The sequence below is a fragment of the Diceros bicornis genome, chromosome 21 (assembly GCF_020826845.1).
Source record: "Diceros bicornis minor isolate mBicDic1 chromosome 21, mDicBic1.mat.cur, whole genome shotgun sequence".
Lineage (NCBI taxonomy): Eukaryota > Metazoa > Chordata > Mammalia > Perissodactyla > Rhinocerotidae > Diceros > Diceros bicornis.
The window spans coordinates 36,178,231-36,197,306 of NC_080760.1; the positions used below are offsets into that span (position 1 = coordinate 36,178,231).

A 19,076-nucleotide genomic window follows, 5' to 3' on the forward strand; every position below is an offset into this window, starting at 1 on the left:
AGAATCACAAGATATTCCCAAAAGAGCAAGCTCGGATCAATAAATATTTACTCCTACTAATTTTTGCTGCAACACTGTCATTCAATTAATTACTGAATACATTTTAATGTTCTGGAAAGTCAAAATCTTCTTTGCCTAATAATAATAATAATAATAAACTTTTAAAATTACAGTTGGTTTAAGAATTTATAAGGCAAAAGTTTTTTTTCTTTAAAAGATAACAGCTGAATCCAGTGAAATGTTGAACTAAGAAAATTGGAAATTGGAAATAGTTTTATAGTACAAGGTAATCTTTGCCAAATTAATTCAAGCTGAGATAAAAAGCAAAAAAAAGAAGTTGTAAATTGTTGAGCAACATAGCCACTTTATTAAATTCTTATGGTGTCACATTTAAATAGCCATGAAGGAGACTCATTCCTTTGAAAATAAAAACAAACAAATAAATCTAGATCTTTTATCTACGAACACAATCAGACCTTTTTTTTTCTTTTTTGGTGAGGAAGATTGGCCCTGAAGTAACATATGTTACCAATCTTCCTCCTTTTGCTTGAGGAAGATTGTCCCTGAGCCAACATCTGTGCCAGTCTTCTTCTATTTTGTTGTATGTGTGACAGAGCCACAGCATGGCTTGATGAGCAGCGTGTAGGTCCACGCTCAGGATCCAAACCCGAGAACCCTGGGCTGCTGAAGCAGAGCACGCGAATTTAACCACTACGTCACTGGGCCGGCCCCCACATGTTTTTTAAAAAGTGCTAAATGCCTAACTGGGTGCTCACTACTAAATAGCTAGAAGATATGTACATTCCCCCAGCCCCCAAATAGTCCAAATTAATTCCTTAAATTGATGTAAGGAATTCTTTTTGAAAGTACATAGTGAGGCAGAGAAAAAAATATTACAAAAATTAGACACTTCATCATTCTAGTTTCTTGAATAGGCCACTAGCTCTTTGAGTAACCTGTCATTTCTGGGTGGACTTTCTCATCTTTCTTTTCCAGGTCTTGCACAGTATAGTGGAGACCCCAGAATAGAATGGCACTTGAATGCCTTTACCACAAAAGATGAGGTGATCGAAGCTGTCCGAAATCTACCATACAAGGGAGGAAATACACTCACAGGTACGTTCTGTTCAGTCCACATTTTTAGCAACATATCTTGCTGAAGAATAGTTTTTTTACTTCATTCTGTCACTTGGTAAGACTGAGCATAGTATTTTTTTTTTTTCTTTTGTGAGGAGATCAGCCCTGTGCTAGCATCCGCCAATCCTCCTCTTTTTTTTTTTTTTTTTTTGGTGAGGAAGACGGCCCTGGGCTAACATCTGTGCCCATCTTCCTCCACTTTATATGGGACGCCGCCACAGCATGGCTTGCCAAGCAGTGCGTCGGTGTGCGCCCGGGATCCGAACCAGCGAACCCCGGGCCCCCACAGCGGAGCGCGCGCACTTAACCGCTTGCGCCACCAGGCCGGCCCCTGAGCATAGTATTTTTTAACTAAACTAGCATCTAAAGTTCTGAGTTGGCTCTTTTCTCAAACTCAGCTTCAAGGGTTAAAGCCTAGACATCTCATTCCTTTTGCTGTATGAATATGATGCCCTAGGAAGGCCTTGGTTGGGCTGGAAGACAACAGACCAATCCCTGAGCCTGACAGCCTACAGGAGCTCTCTTAACCTTTGTTAGTTCCTTTTCCTTCCTTTGTTTTCACCTGTCTTCTCCTCCAGCCACCCTGTCAATTAAATAAAAGCAAATTTCTGCCTTGTTTTCAAGGAAGGTATTTTCTTTGCCCTTATCCTGCAATCAGTAGTTATCATGAAAATATTTATAGATCTTTGGCTTACGAATATTTTTTATAATGAGTAATGTAAGAATATTTAGATTATAATTATCCATGGCCCAACCACAAGGGGTTATTACAGGTTTTAACCTTAGCACATGCTATTTCCTTCCGCAGGCGCAAGATGTAGATGCTCAGTTCAACAATATAGATGCTGTCCTTGACTTTTAAGTAAACCACTGAAATCCTGATCATTGCTTTGCCCATCTGAGGCATAATCGAATGGGTTTTTTGTTAATACAACAAAACATTTATTAAACACAAACCCTATAACAATATTGCCGTGTTTCTTATTTTTTCCAGGTGAAAAGTGTCACACTAAAAGGCAGGCATTCAATTATCATTTTAGATCTGCTCCCACTACCCCTAAAAAAGAGAGAAAAAGAATTTTTGTTCTTTACACCATCATGAACAAAATTGAAAGCATAGTGATAATATTTGGGACTGTAGCTTCTGCGTGGGTATTCTTGCTTCATCCTAAATTATAAAGGTCTAGATTTTCTTGTTCACACATTTGTTAACATCTATTGGCCATGAATTCAAAGTTCTTTATAAATGCTAGTTTCTGAAATGATGCAATATTCAGTTATTTTTACTACCTCTATTCTGGTGGATTTTAGTTTTTCATCAGATCTGTCAGAGAAAAGATCATTGTAAAAATGAAGAAGAAAGTTCACATCTAATAAAAACTCTTTTAGCTCAATAAGTTAATCATCTTGTGGTTACGTTTTGCAGAATTGGAAAGCTTTTTATTAGAGATGGTTGGTTTGTGTTTATTTTTCCTTATTTTCCCCCAGGTCTTGCTTTGAACTACATTTTTGAAAATAGCTTTAAACCAGAAGCAGGAGCAAGGTCTGGAGTATCCAAAATTGGCATTTTAATCACAGATGGAAAGTCCCAAGATGATATTATTCCACCATCCAGAAACCTTCGTGAGTCTGGTATAGAACTGTTTGCCATAGGTATGTATTATTTATTCTATGGTCCTGTTTCCACAACGGGCACAGACACACAACCAGTTGAAACAATATGTAATATAAAGCGCATTTCACTAAAAGCCAGGACTTTCTAGTGCTGGCTCTAGTCGTAGCCCTCATGTGACCTGAGCCCAACTTCCTTACATTTAAAATGGAAGTGATGGTAACTGTCATGTATCCAACGGCATGAGGATCTCTAGGTGAGTCTTTGTTATCTTTTAATGTCAGGACTTTTAAGTTTCGCTTTATAGCTATCTCTTCTCTGGTCGCATAGGGAGAAACTAATTTATCATTTTCATGGAATTAGGGTCCTGAAGCTACTTAAAGAAAGCACAAAGTTCTAGATATGCAGTATTATTTCTTTGAAACTAATTCTTTATAAGGTGTCATTCTTGTGGGAAAGGATACATAAGGCACACATTCAGAATAAGTGCAAAATACTTAGATGTCGAGGCAACTTTGCTCTTGATTACAATGTTTACGTTTTCTTTAGCAACGGGAGGGTCTTTTGTTAGTAGAGACTGGGAAACTTTCTCAGCAGAAAAAAAGCCTAATTGCTAAGCAGCACTGAAGTACAGATCAAAATGTCACAGCAAATTCCTCAACAGGGCTCTGAAGACCTTTAAAATTGCTTATTATGAATGGTCCATTTCATTATGTTTTACATATTTAATTATTCTATTTATTATCAATATTTAGTCTCATTAAAATGCATTTATCTCCCAGCATTTATTGAGAATATGATGCAATCTTCTTTTTGTGAACTATGGGATGTTTCTTCTGTTTGAAGAGAATGCGCTCCATCGTGGACTTATACACCAGTTAGGAGAGACAAACTGACTGTCAACATAAAAAAATACAGATGCCAGGGACCCATTCTATTCCTACTCAATTGAAATATCCAGAAAGCAGGGGCTTAGGAAGCTGTACTTTTAAAACATTCTCTAAGGTTGAGAACTACTGGTAAACCCATTGCATTATCTACTCCTTGTGTATCGTTCAAGTTTCTCTCCTTTAGAGAAAAGTCCTAAAATGTTTCCCTATTTATACATTTTTTTTCATCAGAGCATGATTCTGATCCGTCATTTTTTCAGAACTTATTTCCTATTAGTGTCCAGCCAAGTACTGACTGAGAACAGGTGCAGAAGCAAGAAGCGGCTATAGAAACTGTTCTTCTCTCTCTTTCCTGTTCCTTATCCCTGCCAGCGCCTCTAGACAGTGACTTCCTGGAGGACGAGCTTGTGTCTTCTTCATCATTTCATTCCCAGAACCTAACCCAGTGCTTGACACTTAATAAGTGTCCAGTAAATGGTTATTGAATAATTTAGTGCGTCTAAAGGATTTCTAAGGCAGCAATATTATGTTTAGTGTTAAAATACTTGTGAAAGATACACGTAAGAGAAAAGTGTATTATTATTACTATTCAGGTAAGTGAAGGGTGTTTTTCTATGGTAAAAGCCATTTTAAAATACTGCTGGTAAAGGCTATGTATTCTGTTCACAAAAGAAAGAGCAAAGGAAATTCAGAGGAAAAAATTAATGTATTATGTTCAAGCTTTGGTTTGGGTAGATTATATTCTTATTATTGTGTGTGTGTGTGTGTATTATATCTCAGTGATGTGCTGAGGCCAGGTCATGCCAGTTTGCAAGAGCCAATTGCAAAGTTTGCATCTCTTCCCAAGTCTGTATTCTGTGACTTGCGTTGGTAGTTTGAAATTAGTCATAGTGTGGGTATTTACAACAGAAATCAGCAGACACGACAAATCAGTGCCGAAAGCTGATTGTTAAACATTTACCAACACATCCTTGGAACTTATACAAGCAATAAACTAAATGGCCTGAGCCATATGGCAACTTCAGTCCTTCAGTCCCAACTTAAAATATGAATTTGGTCGTAGGAATTATTTCAGATTTATTTGGCATTTACATTTCTCATCCTGAAGTTTAACAGGACATCTTTCAAAGCTATCAACGAACAACAACAAAAAACTCAAATAACAAGAAACAATTCCTTGGACCCATTCCTAGATTTGCTACTCAAAATACGGTTCATAGAATGTTTCATTAAAGAAGTATTTGTTTATTTGCCGTGTGCCAGGCGTTGTGGGGGGTGCTGGATGCGCAAAGAAGAGCAAGGCAAAATTCCTACAAAACAAATGCCTTCCAAGTCATGATGACCATTTCATCTCTTTGCCAGGCTTTTTGCAACAGTCAAACAATTCTGTTTGGAAAAATGAGAGAGAGAGAAAGAGACAGATTGGGAGCTATCTTCCCTAGAATATTCTTATACGAATCCAAACTTGTTGGTTTTAACTATATGCCATGAAAAGCATTATTGACATTAAGCTCATTGCTTCCGCATGCACTCAGTGTTACTTTGTTATTGTGGACACAGATCCAACTGTGCATTTTAGAAGCTATTGTAGAAGTCCTTCAGGCAAGATACATCAGATTGATTTTTTTTTTTCTATCCTTTTGTCCAGCAAAGGAAATCCCTGCGGAAGACTTAAAATAATGAAGGATTAATTTATGTGTTTCCTCTCCATTTTCTGGTCTTGTTAATAGTGAGTGGATGAGTTTTTAAGCAAAACTTTGTGAACTCATTTAGATGTGACCTGGACTTTTTCTATTGAAATTACCTGGAAATCAGTAGTATTTATTATCTTATAACCCTCTAAAGCAAATAGTTCGGAGACAATCATAGCTTTGTTACTTAATACGTTGAGGTTGGAAGATAAATTAAATGGCACAGCAAGGCATCTAAGAAGTTATTCATGTTGTCCCAAGTAATTTCTCTTCCCTGCTTCCATAGTACCTCTTTTTAATGCCCTCAGATGATTGCAATGACAGGGATTTATAAAGAAATGCTCCTTGTTCGCTGAAGCCTGGGGAAGAGAAATCTACCTTCACACTCATAAAAACATCCAACCCTTGGGGCTGGCCCAGTGGTGCAAGCGGTTAAGTGCACGTGCTCAGCTGTGGCGGCCCAGGGTTTGCTGGTTCGGATCCCGGGCGCACACCAATGCACTGCTTGGTAAGCCATGCTGTGGCGGCGTCCCATATAAAGTGGAGGAAGATGGGCATGGATGTTAGCCCAGGGCCAGTCTTCCTCAGCAAAAAAATAAATAAATAAATAAAAGAGGAGGATTGGTAGATGTTAGCACAGGGCTGATCTCACAAAAAAAAAAAAAAATCCAACCCTTGCCTTCTTTTTTCAATTTCTAATTTCATTGGTAAATATTTACTCATTTTAATGTACACTCTTCTGAGAGGCAGCTTGATTTCGTGGTTAAAACCATACGACTTTGAGTCTAGACCACCTGGGTGGAATCCCAGCTGTATACTTACTAGTTGTGTTTCCTTGAAACCTCTCTGTGCATCAGTTTACTCATCCGTAAAATGGAAGAAACACTAGTGCCAAACTCATTGGATTGGTTGTGAGGATTAAATATGTCAATATACATAAAACACTGAAGTGCTTGAGGCAGAGTAAGCACACCCTTAAATGTTAGCAACCATTGCTAAGATAGACTGGAAAAGTTGCATGAAGAATGAGGATTTTCTGTCTCACTCTATTCTCTGCTGTATTCCAAACACCCAGCGTTGCGCTTGACCTGTAATAATGGAATTCAATAAATATTGTGGAAGAACCAGAGCTTCCCTATTTCCATTAGCAAAATTGCACTGATTACTAGCCAGCCAATTATACTTAGGTATGTTAGAAGAAATTTTCCCAAGCTTTCTCTTAATGCTATGTATTAATAATAATAATAATAATTTTATATATATAATTTTTATTCTAGCAATATCTCTCAATTTAAGTAAACTTATTTAATAGAAATTTGGACCTGAAGATAGTTTAGAATACTGGTTTAATTACTACTGCCTCTGCAATATATTCATGCAAGACAGAAGTTAGTTTCATCAGGATATCTTCCTGTTAACAAAGTTAAGATCTAATCAGTTAAAAATGATTCTGAAGGTGATTTTAAAAGCCAGTCTGACATGAGCACTGCCTCTTTAAAGTAGCTGATGCTTTGATTGCAGGGGAGACTGATGGGCTCTGGTCAGGCTCCGTGTAGTTGCTTTTTCAAATGGGGCATGAATGTCACGACCCTCTCTGTTGTCCTCAATGCAAGGGGTGAAAAATGCGGATGAGAATGAACTGCAGGAGATCGCCTCTGAACCAGACAGCACTCACGTGTACAACGTCGCCGAATTTGACCTGATGCACACAGTGGTGGAGAGCCTGACGAGGACTGTCTGCTCCAGGGTGGAAGAACAGGACAGGGAGATCAAAGGTAAAAGAGTGACAGAGCAGTCATTCTGGGCATGGGGGTATCACCCTGCGCAAAAGTCTACCGTGGATGATGAAAATTCGTACCATTTTTCATGTTGACTTTCTAAATAGAGTCCTTTATTGTAAGACGTGAATCATCAGAGTAGAAAAGAGAGTGTATTGGTAGGTTCTGTGGTGGAGAAGGGGAATATTTTAACCACTAGATAATTTTCTCCATGGTATTGCATTTAGACCATCATTTTTTTTTTAATTAAAATTTGGATTTTGAAATCATTGTACATTCATGTAAAGTTGTAATAAATAATCTAGAGATCGTGTATATTTTACCAGTTTCCCTCAATGGTAACATATTGAGAAACCACAGGCAGGATATTGGCATTGATACAGTCAAGATACAGAACATTTCCATCACAAGGATCCTTCCTGTGGTCCTTTTATAGCCACATTCACTTATAGCCTTCCTCCAACCCCTCCTGAAGCCCTGACAACAACTAATCTGTTCTCCATCTCTAAATATTTTTCATTTTGAAAATATTATATAAGTGGAATTATGTAGTACATAACTATTGGGGATTGGCTTTTTTCAGTCAGAGTAATTCCCTGGAGATTCATCCCAAGTTCTTGCATATATCAATAGCTCTTTTCTTTTTATTGCTGTGTTGTAGTCCATGGTATAGATGTACCATAGTTTGTTTAACCATTCACACATTGAAAGATATCTGTGTTGTTTCCATTTTTTGGCTGGGGCAAGTAAAGCTGCTATGAACATTCATGTATATGTCCTTGTGTGAACATCAGTTTTCATGTCTCTGGGATAATGCCCAGGAGTGCAATTGCTACATCATATGGTAGCTGCATGTTTAATTTAGTTTAGTTTTAGTTAAGAAACTGCTACACTGTTTTCCAGGGTACCTGTAGTATTCTACATTCCCACCAACAATATATGAGTGATCCAGCTTCTAGGCATTGTCACCAACATTTTTTGTTGTTATTATCTTTTATTTTAGCCATTCTGATGTGTATGTAGTAATATCTCGTGGTTTTCATTTGCATTTCTCTGATAGCTAATGAAGTTGAATATCTTTTCACATGCTTATTTTGCATCTGTATATCCTCTTGGGTGAAATGTTTGTTCATGTATTTTGCCCATTTTCTAATTGGACTTTTTTTGGTTTTATTTTTTGTGTTTAGTTTTTAACTGTTGAGTTTTGACAATTCTTTATATTCTAGAAACTAATCCTTTGTTGGATATGTAGTTTGTTAGTGTTTTCTCCCAATCTGTAGCTTGTCTTTTCATCCTTTTAACAAGGGTTTTTGCAGAGCAAAAGTCTTTCAATTTTGATGAGATCCAATTTATCAATTTTTAATTTAATGGTTAGCGCTTTTGGTGTCAACTCTAAGAATACTTTGCCTGTCCTCAGATCCTGAAGATTTTCCTTTGTATTTTTTTTTAAAAGTTTTACATTTTTTTCTAAAATATTTTGCATTTAATTCCATGATCTGAGTTAATTTTTTTATAAAATATTTGAAATTTAGTTCAAGCTTCATTTTGGCCTATCAATGTACAATTACTTCAGCAGTACTTGTTGAAAAAGCTGTATTTCTGCCATTGAATTGCTTTGCACCTTTGTCACGTACCACTTGGGCAAATTTGTGTGGGTTTATATCTGGGTTCTCTAATCTGTTCCATTGGGGCCACATGTCTAACCTTCTTCCAGTGTCATACAGTCTTGATTTACTCTGGCTGTAGAGTATGTCCTGACATTGGGTAGACTTTCTTCCACTTGATTATTCTTTTTCAAATTTATTTTTGGCTATTCTTCTTCCTTTACCTTTTCATATAAATATGAGAATAATCTTTATTATACAAAAAATCTTGTTGGGATTTTGATAGAAATTGCATTAATCAATTCTCAAGTATCAAATATCAACTCAGAAAGAATTGACATCTTTACTATGTTGATTCTTTCAATCCATGAAGACGGTAAATCCTTCCATTTGTTTAGATATTCTTTTATTTCTTCATCAGGATTTTGTAGTTTTCAGAATACAAGTTCTTACAGGTTTTTTTCTATTTACATCTAAGTATGTAAATTGTTTTTGGAGAGATTTTAGTTGTATTGTATTTTTAATTTCAGTGTCCACGTGTTTATTGCTGCTATATACAGATAAAATTATATTTTTTATGTTATCTTTTATACTGTAACTCTACTATTTGAACTCGCTAATTCATTCTAGGAGTTTTTTTCTAAATTTGGGGGGATTTTCTATGCAGAACATCACATCATTTGCAAATAGGGATAGTTTTATTTCTTCCCTTTTGATCTCTGTGCTTTTTATTTCCTTCTCTTGCTTTATTTCACTGGCTATAACTCCAGTACTGTGTTGAATAAGAGTGATGAGAATGAACATCCTTGCCTATTCTCCATCTTGGGGGGAGAGCTTCTGTTTTTCAAAGAATTGGTCCATTTCACACAACTCGTAGAATTTTTGTGTGTAGAGTTGTTCATAGCATTTCTTTATTGTTCTGTTGATGTCTTGAGGGTCTGTAGTGATAGCTCCTCTTTCTTTCCTAATATTGGTAATTTTTGTCGTCTCTATTTTTTTTCTTTATTGATCTTGCTAGAGGCTTGTCCTTTTTTAAAAAAAAAAAATCTTTTCAAAGAACTGGCTCTTGGTTTCATTGATTTTCTCTATTTTTCTTCTGTTTTAAATTTCATTGATTTCTGCTCTTATTTTTATTCTTTTCTTCCTTTTGCTGGTTTTGGATTTATTTTGTTCTTATTGTTCTAGATTCTTGAGGTAGAAACAGATTATTGATTGGAGATGTTTTCTCTTTTAATGTAATTACTTAAATACTATAAATTTCCTTCTCAACATTGCATCAGCAATGTCCCACATATTTTGATATGTTATATTTTCATTCAATTCAAAATAATTTCTGATCTTCTTTAACATGTCCTCTGATCCATTGATTATTTAGAAGTGTGTTGTTTATAGTTTCCAAGTGTTTAGATGTTTTTCTATTATCTTTCTGTTGTTGGTTTCTATTTTGATTTCAGTGTCATCAGAGAGCATACTCTGTATGATTTCAATTTTTAAATTTGCTGAGTTTGTTTTATGGCCCAGGATATGGTTTATCTTTACATTAGTATATGCTCCATGAATGCTTGTAAAGGATGTGTATTCTGCTGTTACGTGCAATGTTCTGTTTTGACCGAATCTTGTTAGTTGATGGTCTTGTTGAGTTCTGTATCCTTGCTGATTTTTTCTCTAGTTGTCTTATTAATTGTTGAGAGAGGAGTGTTAAAGTCTCCATCTTTAATTGTAGATTTGTCTATTTCTTCCTTCAGTTCTATCGGTTTTTACTTTACATATTTTGCAGCTCTTTGGTGCATACACATTTAGGATGCTATGTTTTCTTGGTGGATTAACCATTTATCATTATGTAATGTCCCTCTGTCTCTGGTAATTTTCTTTGTTCTGAACTCTACTTTATCTGATACTTATATAGCCATTTCTACTCCCTTTTGGTTAATGTTTACATGATAAAACTTTTTTTATCCATTTACTTTCAACCTACCCATATCATATTTGAAGTGGATTTCATGTAGACAGCATATAGTTGGTCATGTTTTTTAACCCACTCTGCTGATCTCTTCCTTTTAATTGGAGTGTTTAGGCCATTTCCATTTAATGTAATTATTGATATGTTTGGGCTTAAGCCTGCTATTTTATTTGTGTTTTTTTCCCTGTTTGTTCTCTCCAGTTTTCATTTCTCTGTTTTCTTTATCTTTCCTTCCTGTGGGTTACTCAAACATTTTTTAGAACTCCATTTTGATTTATTCATAATGTTTTTGATAGAATCTGTTTATATAGCTTTTTTAGTGGTTGCTCTAAGTATTACATTAAATATACATTTGGTGTTGACATTTTACTAGTTTTAGTGAAGTGTAGAAACCTCACCATCCTTCAAGTTCTTTTACCATACCTATGTATAATATAATTGTCTTAAATATTTCCTCTCTCTGTATTTAGAATTCATCAGAAATTGTTATAATTCTTCAACCATCAAAAATAATATAGAAAACTCAAGAGGAGAATTAAAATGTATTATATTTATCTATATTTTTATGCTTTTCTGTCATTCTTTCATCCTTTCTCTGGTCCCGAGATTCCTTCTTTTGATTATTTTCCTTCTGTTTAAAGAACTTCTTTTAGTCATTCTTTTAGGATAGCTCTTGGTGGAAATTTCTCTTAATTATTTAATTTTACTTCATCTGAGAAAGCCTTGGTTTTTCCCTTCATTCCTGAAAGAAATTTTTTCTAGATATAGAGTTTGGGGTTGACAACTTTTTTATTTTAATACTTGAAAAACATTGTACCACTTCCCTCTGGCCTCCATGGTTTCTGATGAGAAATCTGCTGTCATTAGAAATTCTTCCCCCTATAAGTAAGGCGTCATTTCTCGCCCATTGCTTTTAAGATTTTTCCGCTGAGTTTAGTTTTCAGAAGCTTGACTAAGGTATGTCCTGGTGTGAATTTCTGTTGGCCTATCGGTTTGGGGTGCACTCATTTTCTGGAATCTGTAGTTTACATCTTTTGCCAAATTTGGGAAATTTTCAGGCATTATTTCTTCAAGTACTGACTCACCACTAGATGTCCTCTGACACCAGCCCAGAGGGAAAAAGGAGTGGTGCTTTACTACTACCATGTGGTGTTGGAAGTCTAGGCTCTTCATGTGGTCTCCACTGGTATCACAGATGGGAGTGTAGTGGAAGGATTCATTATCACCTGTCAGGGATGATTATCTCTCTTCCCTACTTGGCCTTTTCTCACATGACCCTGGCTGTGTGATGGGATGGGGGTGAATGTTGGGTCACTCTGTTACAGCCAAGAAAAGTGGAAGTCTTGGCTGCCTACTTGGCCTTTTCTAGCATGAGGTGGGGTGGGGCCACAGTTTTTTTCTGAGATATTTGTCTAGAGTAGAGCAGTGATTGCCTAAAAATTTTCTGTCTTGGCCGGTTGGCCCTTTCCTGGTCCTTTGGCTAGAGAAAGCAGGCTTTGTTGGGGCTTTTTTGTCCATAACTATTGGCGTTTCTAGGTTACTGGATTCTTCAGCACAAGTCTGGGATATATAACGCAAAAGGAAAACTCAGGGAACTCACCACTGTATTATTTCTTGGGTCCCATAGTCCCTTGCTCATCTACCTTCTTTTCTCTGTCAGCGTCTTCTTATGCTTGTCTTATATATAATTTCCAGAGTTTTACTTGTACTTAGCAGGAAAAATAGGGAAAAGTACATCTACTCTATCTTCCTGGAAACACAGCCATCATGAATTTTTAACCCTTGTCCTTCATATCATTGGTCTGCAGGTTACACCTGGCTTGTAGCGATGTGATCTGAGAAGAGGGTAACGTTCAGATCCTCCTTTAAGAGTTTGGTTTTATTTCCTGCCCTCATTGTATCCAGAGTGTGGAGTGATTCTATTTGGCTACATGTTCCTTCTGTCTTCCATCATTCTCCCTTCCCTGGACCAGATCTCTTGGGACTAGGTTGAGCAGCCAAGCAGTAGTTTCCTGAACAAATTTCTCTGAGCTTCTTAATGAGACTACTTGAGAGCCCAGCTATTGCCACAAAAAAACATGTGATTGCTGATAAATCATGTAATACAGTTCCTAGCCACAGTTAGTGTTCAATAACTATGGTTTTTTCCCATTACTATGGTTACTAAAATTCCTTTGAGTAAGTGCCCCTGGAGAATAAGAAATCCTAAAGTTCAAAGACTTTGAACTTTATGTGTCCCAAATCTTTTATAGAATCATTTGCTTTAACATGTATATAACACACACAAAGTACTTACATAGTGTCTAGCTCTTAGTGGGCATTCAGTATATGTTAGTTGCCTTTTTATCTCTTTTTACTTTTAGATATTGACCACTTGTTCAGCTGAAATCTTCATTATAGGAGCTGTACCCTCTGATGCTTAAAAACACAGGCTCTTGTATCAAGAAGCTTGAGAATAAATCTCAGCTCTGATACTTACTAATTGTGAGACTTGGGCAAGTTATTTAACTTCACTATGCCTTGATTTTCTCACCTACAAAATGGGAACAATAATGGTAACTACTGAAAATTAAATGAGATAATACTTCTAAAGAGCGCAGAAGACAACCTTTAGTATACGTATGCTCAATTAATGTTGTGTTTTTGTTTTTATTATTCTATAGCATATCTTTAAGAAAGTTAAAGAGAGTCAAGGACTATGTCTTATTTAAGTTCGCATCCTCAAAATCTAGCATAGTGATTGGTCCCTAATAGACACTTAAATGTTTCAATGAACAAATGTAGGAATGAATAACTGAATCAACTTACCTAGAGATGAAAATCTTAGAGGTAGCATAAAATCAGTAGTCATTTCTAATTAATGGAGTTTGCTAGGTTCATAAGAAATAATTTTGGGAAAGAGGTTCATTTTATGTATTTCTTTAATTTAGCATCAGCCTTTGCCACCATTGGGCCACCTACGGAGTTGATTACTTCTGAAGTCACTGCCAGAAGCTTTATGGTTAACTGGACTCATGCCCCAGGAAAAGTGGAAAAATACAGAATTGTATATTATCCTGCCAGGGGTGGAAAACCAGAAGAGGTAATAAGGAGACAATATTTTCAAACCATTATTTTTATTCTCTCAAGTCTTCTATAGTAGTGAGGACAAGAAAGAAATGTATGTAGAAGGAGATTATTCTGTCACAAACATTTAAAATTATTTGAGGGAAATACATTTCCATATGTCCATGTTGTTCTATCTCTCTGGGTTATGATATTTACATCTTCTCTTCTCACCTCCATCGAATAACTCTCAAAACTGGTCATGTATCCATTTCTAACACAAGTTGTCTTGACTTTATTTTTCTTTTTAAAATTAATGTGTTCTAAAGCAAAAGGAATCAGTAGTTATTATCTGGCCAGAACCCTCTTTTACTATTCATTTATTCTTTCTTGTTTGGGAGTGGTCTGAGCTTCTGCCTTAATGAAGTCTGTGTGTTCCAAATTATGTGGTCATATAGTCCTCCAGGATTTGGGATTTCCTGGATATTTGTGGAGATTAGTGCAATGGAGAAGCCATAATGAAGCATCTGTGGCTGGTTTTTTTCATAGGTTGGCCCACAGGAGAGAACACCTATTGCCAGGTGATTGGATCCTTCCTGTTTCCTATCTTTGATACAGAAATTCACAGGGAATATGTTAAAATTTGATGAAATTGCCCTTTCTTTTTTTTTTGAAGTACTAACCTTTTGTTTTTTAAACCTCTGATTGACCTCAGAATGTTTCACAATTTTCTTCTGTCTTATGGCAGGATTTATGATTTCTTTTTTAAGTGTTAGAGAAGTAGATCATGGAGTTTTAAATCATCTGGACTAAAAAAAAATCAGAGTGCTTCCAATGGTTCTATCTTTTTCATGACTAATAAACCTTTTAAATGCTTCCCAAAGCTCCATGGAAAAATATCACATGTCTACTGTTATTAAGTGAACAAGAATAGGGTAATAATTAGCCTGAGAATGACACAATTTACACTAGATATAAATTAGTAAGGGATTTTTGGACATATTCCATAAAAGATATGTCACTTCATGTAGAAATTCAAGGAGAATTGACTGCCACAGTGGAAAAAATGACATGGCATAAATAAGAAAATATTTAATGAAATATTCTTGCTAAAGATATTCTTGCTTTTGATTTCAGTTCTGCATGTGAGATATTCCATAGTCTTATTTCTCAAACTATTCTTTAAACAGGTGGTGGTAGATGGGAGTGTATCTTCCACAATGTTGAAGAACTTGATGTCTTTAACTGAGTATCAGATAGCAGTCTTCGCAATATATGCCCACACCGCTAGTGAAGCCCTACGGGGAACTGAAACTACACGTATGTATTGAATTCTACCCCACTTATGACTTTGTACAGCATTGCTTAGATGGCCTTGCCTAAACTGGAATTCTGCTTAGGTTGTATTGAGGGCATCAAATTCATAGGCAATGGTTCTCACGCTGTTTGCAGGTGCCACACATTGGGAGAGATATTACAAAACTCTGATATATTTAGGAGAAAGCAAACTCAGTGGTGAAGGGTGCAAAATATTTAATCATTTAATAAACAAATATTTAGTGAATGCATTTTATGAACTAAGCACTGGGCTTGAATTTGTCAATAGATGTAGAGAAGGAGCTCTGTAGCTCTCCTGCCCAGTAGAATACCAAGGAAATTACATTACATCAGTTCTCATTATTCCCGTCATTGTAGTTAAAACAAGCTTATGAATACTAGTAATTCCTTACCTGAGCATGATCATGATAACACACACACAAACACTCAAAGAATCCTGAGAAAGATAACCTTAAAAAATGTGATTACCCACTCATTTAGTTATTTCAAACATTAACTGAGTTCCTATTACATGCCAGGCACTATATAAAGTTGGTCTAAAAACTCTGCCTTTGATGGAGCAATAGCAATGTAAACACACCAATAACAATGTGCCAGGCATATTGATAATCACAGTCACATCCAATACATTGTTGAATTTATCTCTGCAACAATTTGTAAGGCAGGTGTTAATACCTTCACTTTGCAGAAATATCTTAGCAACAATCCCTGCCTTCAAGTAAGTTTTAGTCTAGTAAGAGAAGGAATTCAATCCAAGGACATACAAACACATTAGTGCAGTAAAGTGCTATAGACACTCCAATAGAAGTGTGACACAGAGATGCATGTGTAAGCAAAATCCCAAACTTGATACTGTGGTTGGAAAAGCAGGTAGGAACCGACTATGGAGGGCTTAGAATTATGTTTGAAAACAACTTTTCATGGTTTTCATTGGCTTGGTTTAACCCAGGAACTTGCAATTTATCCTTTTTTTTTTTTTTTGTGAGGAAGATCAGCCCTGAGCTAACATCCATGCTAATCCTCCTCTTGTTGCTGAGGAAGACCAGCTCTGAGCTAACATCTATCGCCAATCCTCTTCCTTTTTTTTTTCCCCAAAGCCCCAGTAGATAGTTGTATGTCATAGGTGCACATCCTTCTAGTTGCTGTATGTGGGACGCAGCCTCAGCATGGCCGGACAAGCGGTGCGTCGGGGCGTGCCCAGGATCCAAACCCCGGGCCGCCAGCAGCAGAGCGCGCGCACTTAACCGCTAAGCCACGGGGCCGGCTCGCAATTTATCCTTAATCTCTTTCTCCCTACTTGTCAAATATGGCCGATCTTGTTTCTTGATTATTCCGTTTTTCTCAAACCCTATTGCTACTGACTTAGTGATGCTTTATCACTGTCTCTAATTAAATGTATCGATGAGTAATTTATTCATTCAAGTATTTGTTTGTCCAGCCACCCATTTTGTCATTCATTAAGTGACCCAACAACTATTTTTTAATGACCACTGCATGTCAGACACTGTGAGTGGTGATAGGCATAAAGTGATGGTCAGAATAGTCTCTCTGCTCTTGACTGGCTCCCAGAGAAGTGTGTCCGTCACTGTAGTGGGATATAACAAACTGGAAGATGTCATTCCTGCTTCTAAACATTCACTATGTTTACTCTCCAGAAGGGGCTTACAAGGCTATGTGAACAGATTTAAGGGTGAAAATTATCTGAAAAATAAACTATGTTTATATAATAGATACTAATGCATAGATGCTTTGAAATAAGCACACTGATAAATGACTGAACATTAAAAAAAAATCTTCTCTTGCAGTTTCTTTACCTATAGCTTCCGACCTTGAACTGTATGATGTGACTGAGAATAGTCTGAGGGCAAAATGGAACGCAGTGGCTGGCGCATCAGGATACCTGATCCTCTATGCTCCTCTCACGGAGGGTCTGGCTAGCAATGAAAAAGAGGTAATTGCCTGCTGCCTACTAGAGTCCTAGCATCTTTGACTTCCTTAAAATAGATTTTTTTGCTACAAAAATTTAATGTATAAAATTTAGAAAATTCACATTAGCTAAAGGAAAAAAAATCACTTGTAATTCCATCGTCTAGAGATATCCATTGTTAACATTTAGTTAACAATCTTTTTCCGTGCATTTTCACAGAAAAAAGGAAACGGTTTTGTAGTCTTCTGTTTTTATTCTGTTTATTGTGAATATTTTTTAATACTATTAAATAATATTTTATTTAGTCATTTTACTAGGTCATGTTTAATTAATCTCATGTTACTGCATGCTCAGCTACTTTGCTGTATAAATAATGCCTTTGTGACCATTCCTAACATATAACTTTGCTAGGTTGTCTGATTATTTCCCTAGGATAAGTTCCTAGAAATGGAGTTTCTTTTTCAAACCGTATGCAAATTGTTGAGGCTTATGCTAGGTATTACGAATTGACTCTAGAGAAATTTTACATAATTTATGTTGTCATATGAAGTTTGCAAATGACTGTTTTCCACTATGTACACTGACTCGGAAAATATTTTTTTACTAATTTGAGAGAGAAATCTATCTCATCGATGTGGATTTCTTTGCATTTATTCCATTTAAATGGTGAATCTTTGACTTTCAAATGATTTATTTTACTCCTCATTTTAAATTAATTAATTAAATTAAATATTTATTTTAAATATTTAACTTGTTTAATTTTTAGGGAACAATTACTATAATATAGATATTCAAGGAATAAAGAAGAAATGTCTCTGACACTTGGGAGTGTCTTGGCGAGGCAGGTGGAGTGGATGAGAGAGGGAGTTCAGAACTCGATTCTTTAACATTTTCTAAAACCTGCCTCTGGTGACAGAAATCTTTAGGGCCAAAAATATGGTGAATCTGAGCACCGAGAACAGAGCATGGATGACATGTGTTCTTTTCTTTCCAAGATTTAGACAGCTTTTGCCCATTTGGGTTTAATATGGATCTGAATTATTTTGACAGAAGGGAGACTTAAAAATGATGCTATAAATATGTTCAGCTTTACTAGCAAAGAGAAAAATCAAAAAGACAGGTATATCAGTTCACACCCAATAGATCAGCAAACAGTTTTTAAGGTCTGATAATACTACATATTCATGAGCATGTGGGGAAACAGAATCACTCATGTAAATTGGTATGTAAATTGGTAGAGCTGACTTGGAGAATAATTTGAAATATCTCATCAAGTTGAAGATATATACAACTTTTTGGGTATATATCATAAGGAAATATCCCACGAGGAATTTTCAATGTGGGCACTTGGTCAGAATAAAATATTGCAAACAACTGACATGTTCATCAATAGAGGAATGGAAAATAGTGGCATATTTATACAAAGAATACCATAAAGGAATTAAATAGTGTCAACTCTGTCCCTGTGTATTGACATGGATAAGTTATGAAGCATAATATTGACAGAGAAAATAATTGTAAAAATATTATGTTGATATGGTCCAATTTATGTACATCGTTAAACATGCAGAACCGTGAATTATTTACAGATATACACATATGTATGCGGAAGTAAAAAAAATGGATCAGTAAGATACACCTCAACCTTAGAGGAGAAGTGGTAAACAGAAAGAATGAGAAAGAACTTCTTTTTTATCTGAATATATCAGTTGAAGTCAATATGACAAAATGTTGATATTTATTAAACTCGACTGGTGGTACATCAGGGTGCATTATATTATTTTCTCTATATTTATATTATGTATAATGAAATATTTCAAAATTAAAAATGTTGTGTCAATAACACTGGCAGTTGTGTGACTGAAGACTGTCTATGGAGATATTTTTCTTCTTTCCAAAACAAAATAAAACCATCTTGTCACGCAGTTGTCACATAACTGAGAATGTTGGCTGGTTTGACTAACTCCAAGGGTCAGAAAACTCATCCTAGAATCAAAAGCAAATTGCCAAGTTGAGTGTGAAGGTGGGTTGATCTCTTCTGAATCCCGGAAGCGACTTACAATCCAAGTGGACTGGTCCCTTTGTAGAATGGGG

The 19,076-nt window shown here is 36.0% G+C and overlaps 1 protein-coding gene across 5 annotated transcripts in view; it reads left to right on the top strand.

Moving 5' to 3' along the window:
- COL14A1 (collagen type XIV alpha 1 chain) overlaps positions 1-19,076 on the top strand; it is a 212,804-nt gene that overhangs the window by 57,803 nt on the left and 135,925 nt on the right. For all 5 annotated transcript variants that reach the window (XM_058564860.1, XM_058564862.1, XM_058564863.1 and 2 more), the window contains exons 7-12: positions 997-1,116; positions 2,626-2,790; positions 6,944-7,105; positions 13,603-13,754; positions 14,908-15,037; positions 16,861-17,006. In XM_058564860.1, the coding sequence (XP_058420843.1) occupies positions 997-1,116; positions 2,626-2,790; positions 6,944-7,105; positions 13,603-13,754; positions 14,908-15,037; positions 16,861-17,006 (875 nt within the window). The remainder of the gene's footprint in view (positions 1-996; positions 1,117-2,625; positions 2,791-6,943; positions 7,106-13,602; positions 13,755-14,907; positions 15,038-16,860; positions 17,007-19,076) is intronic.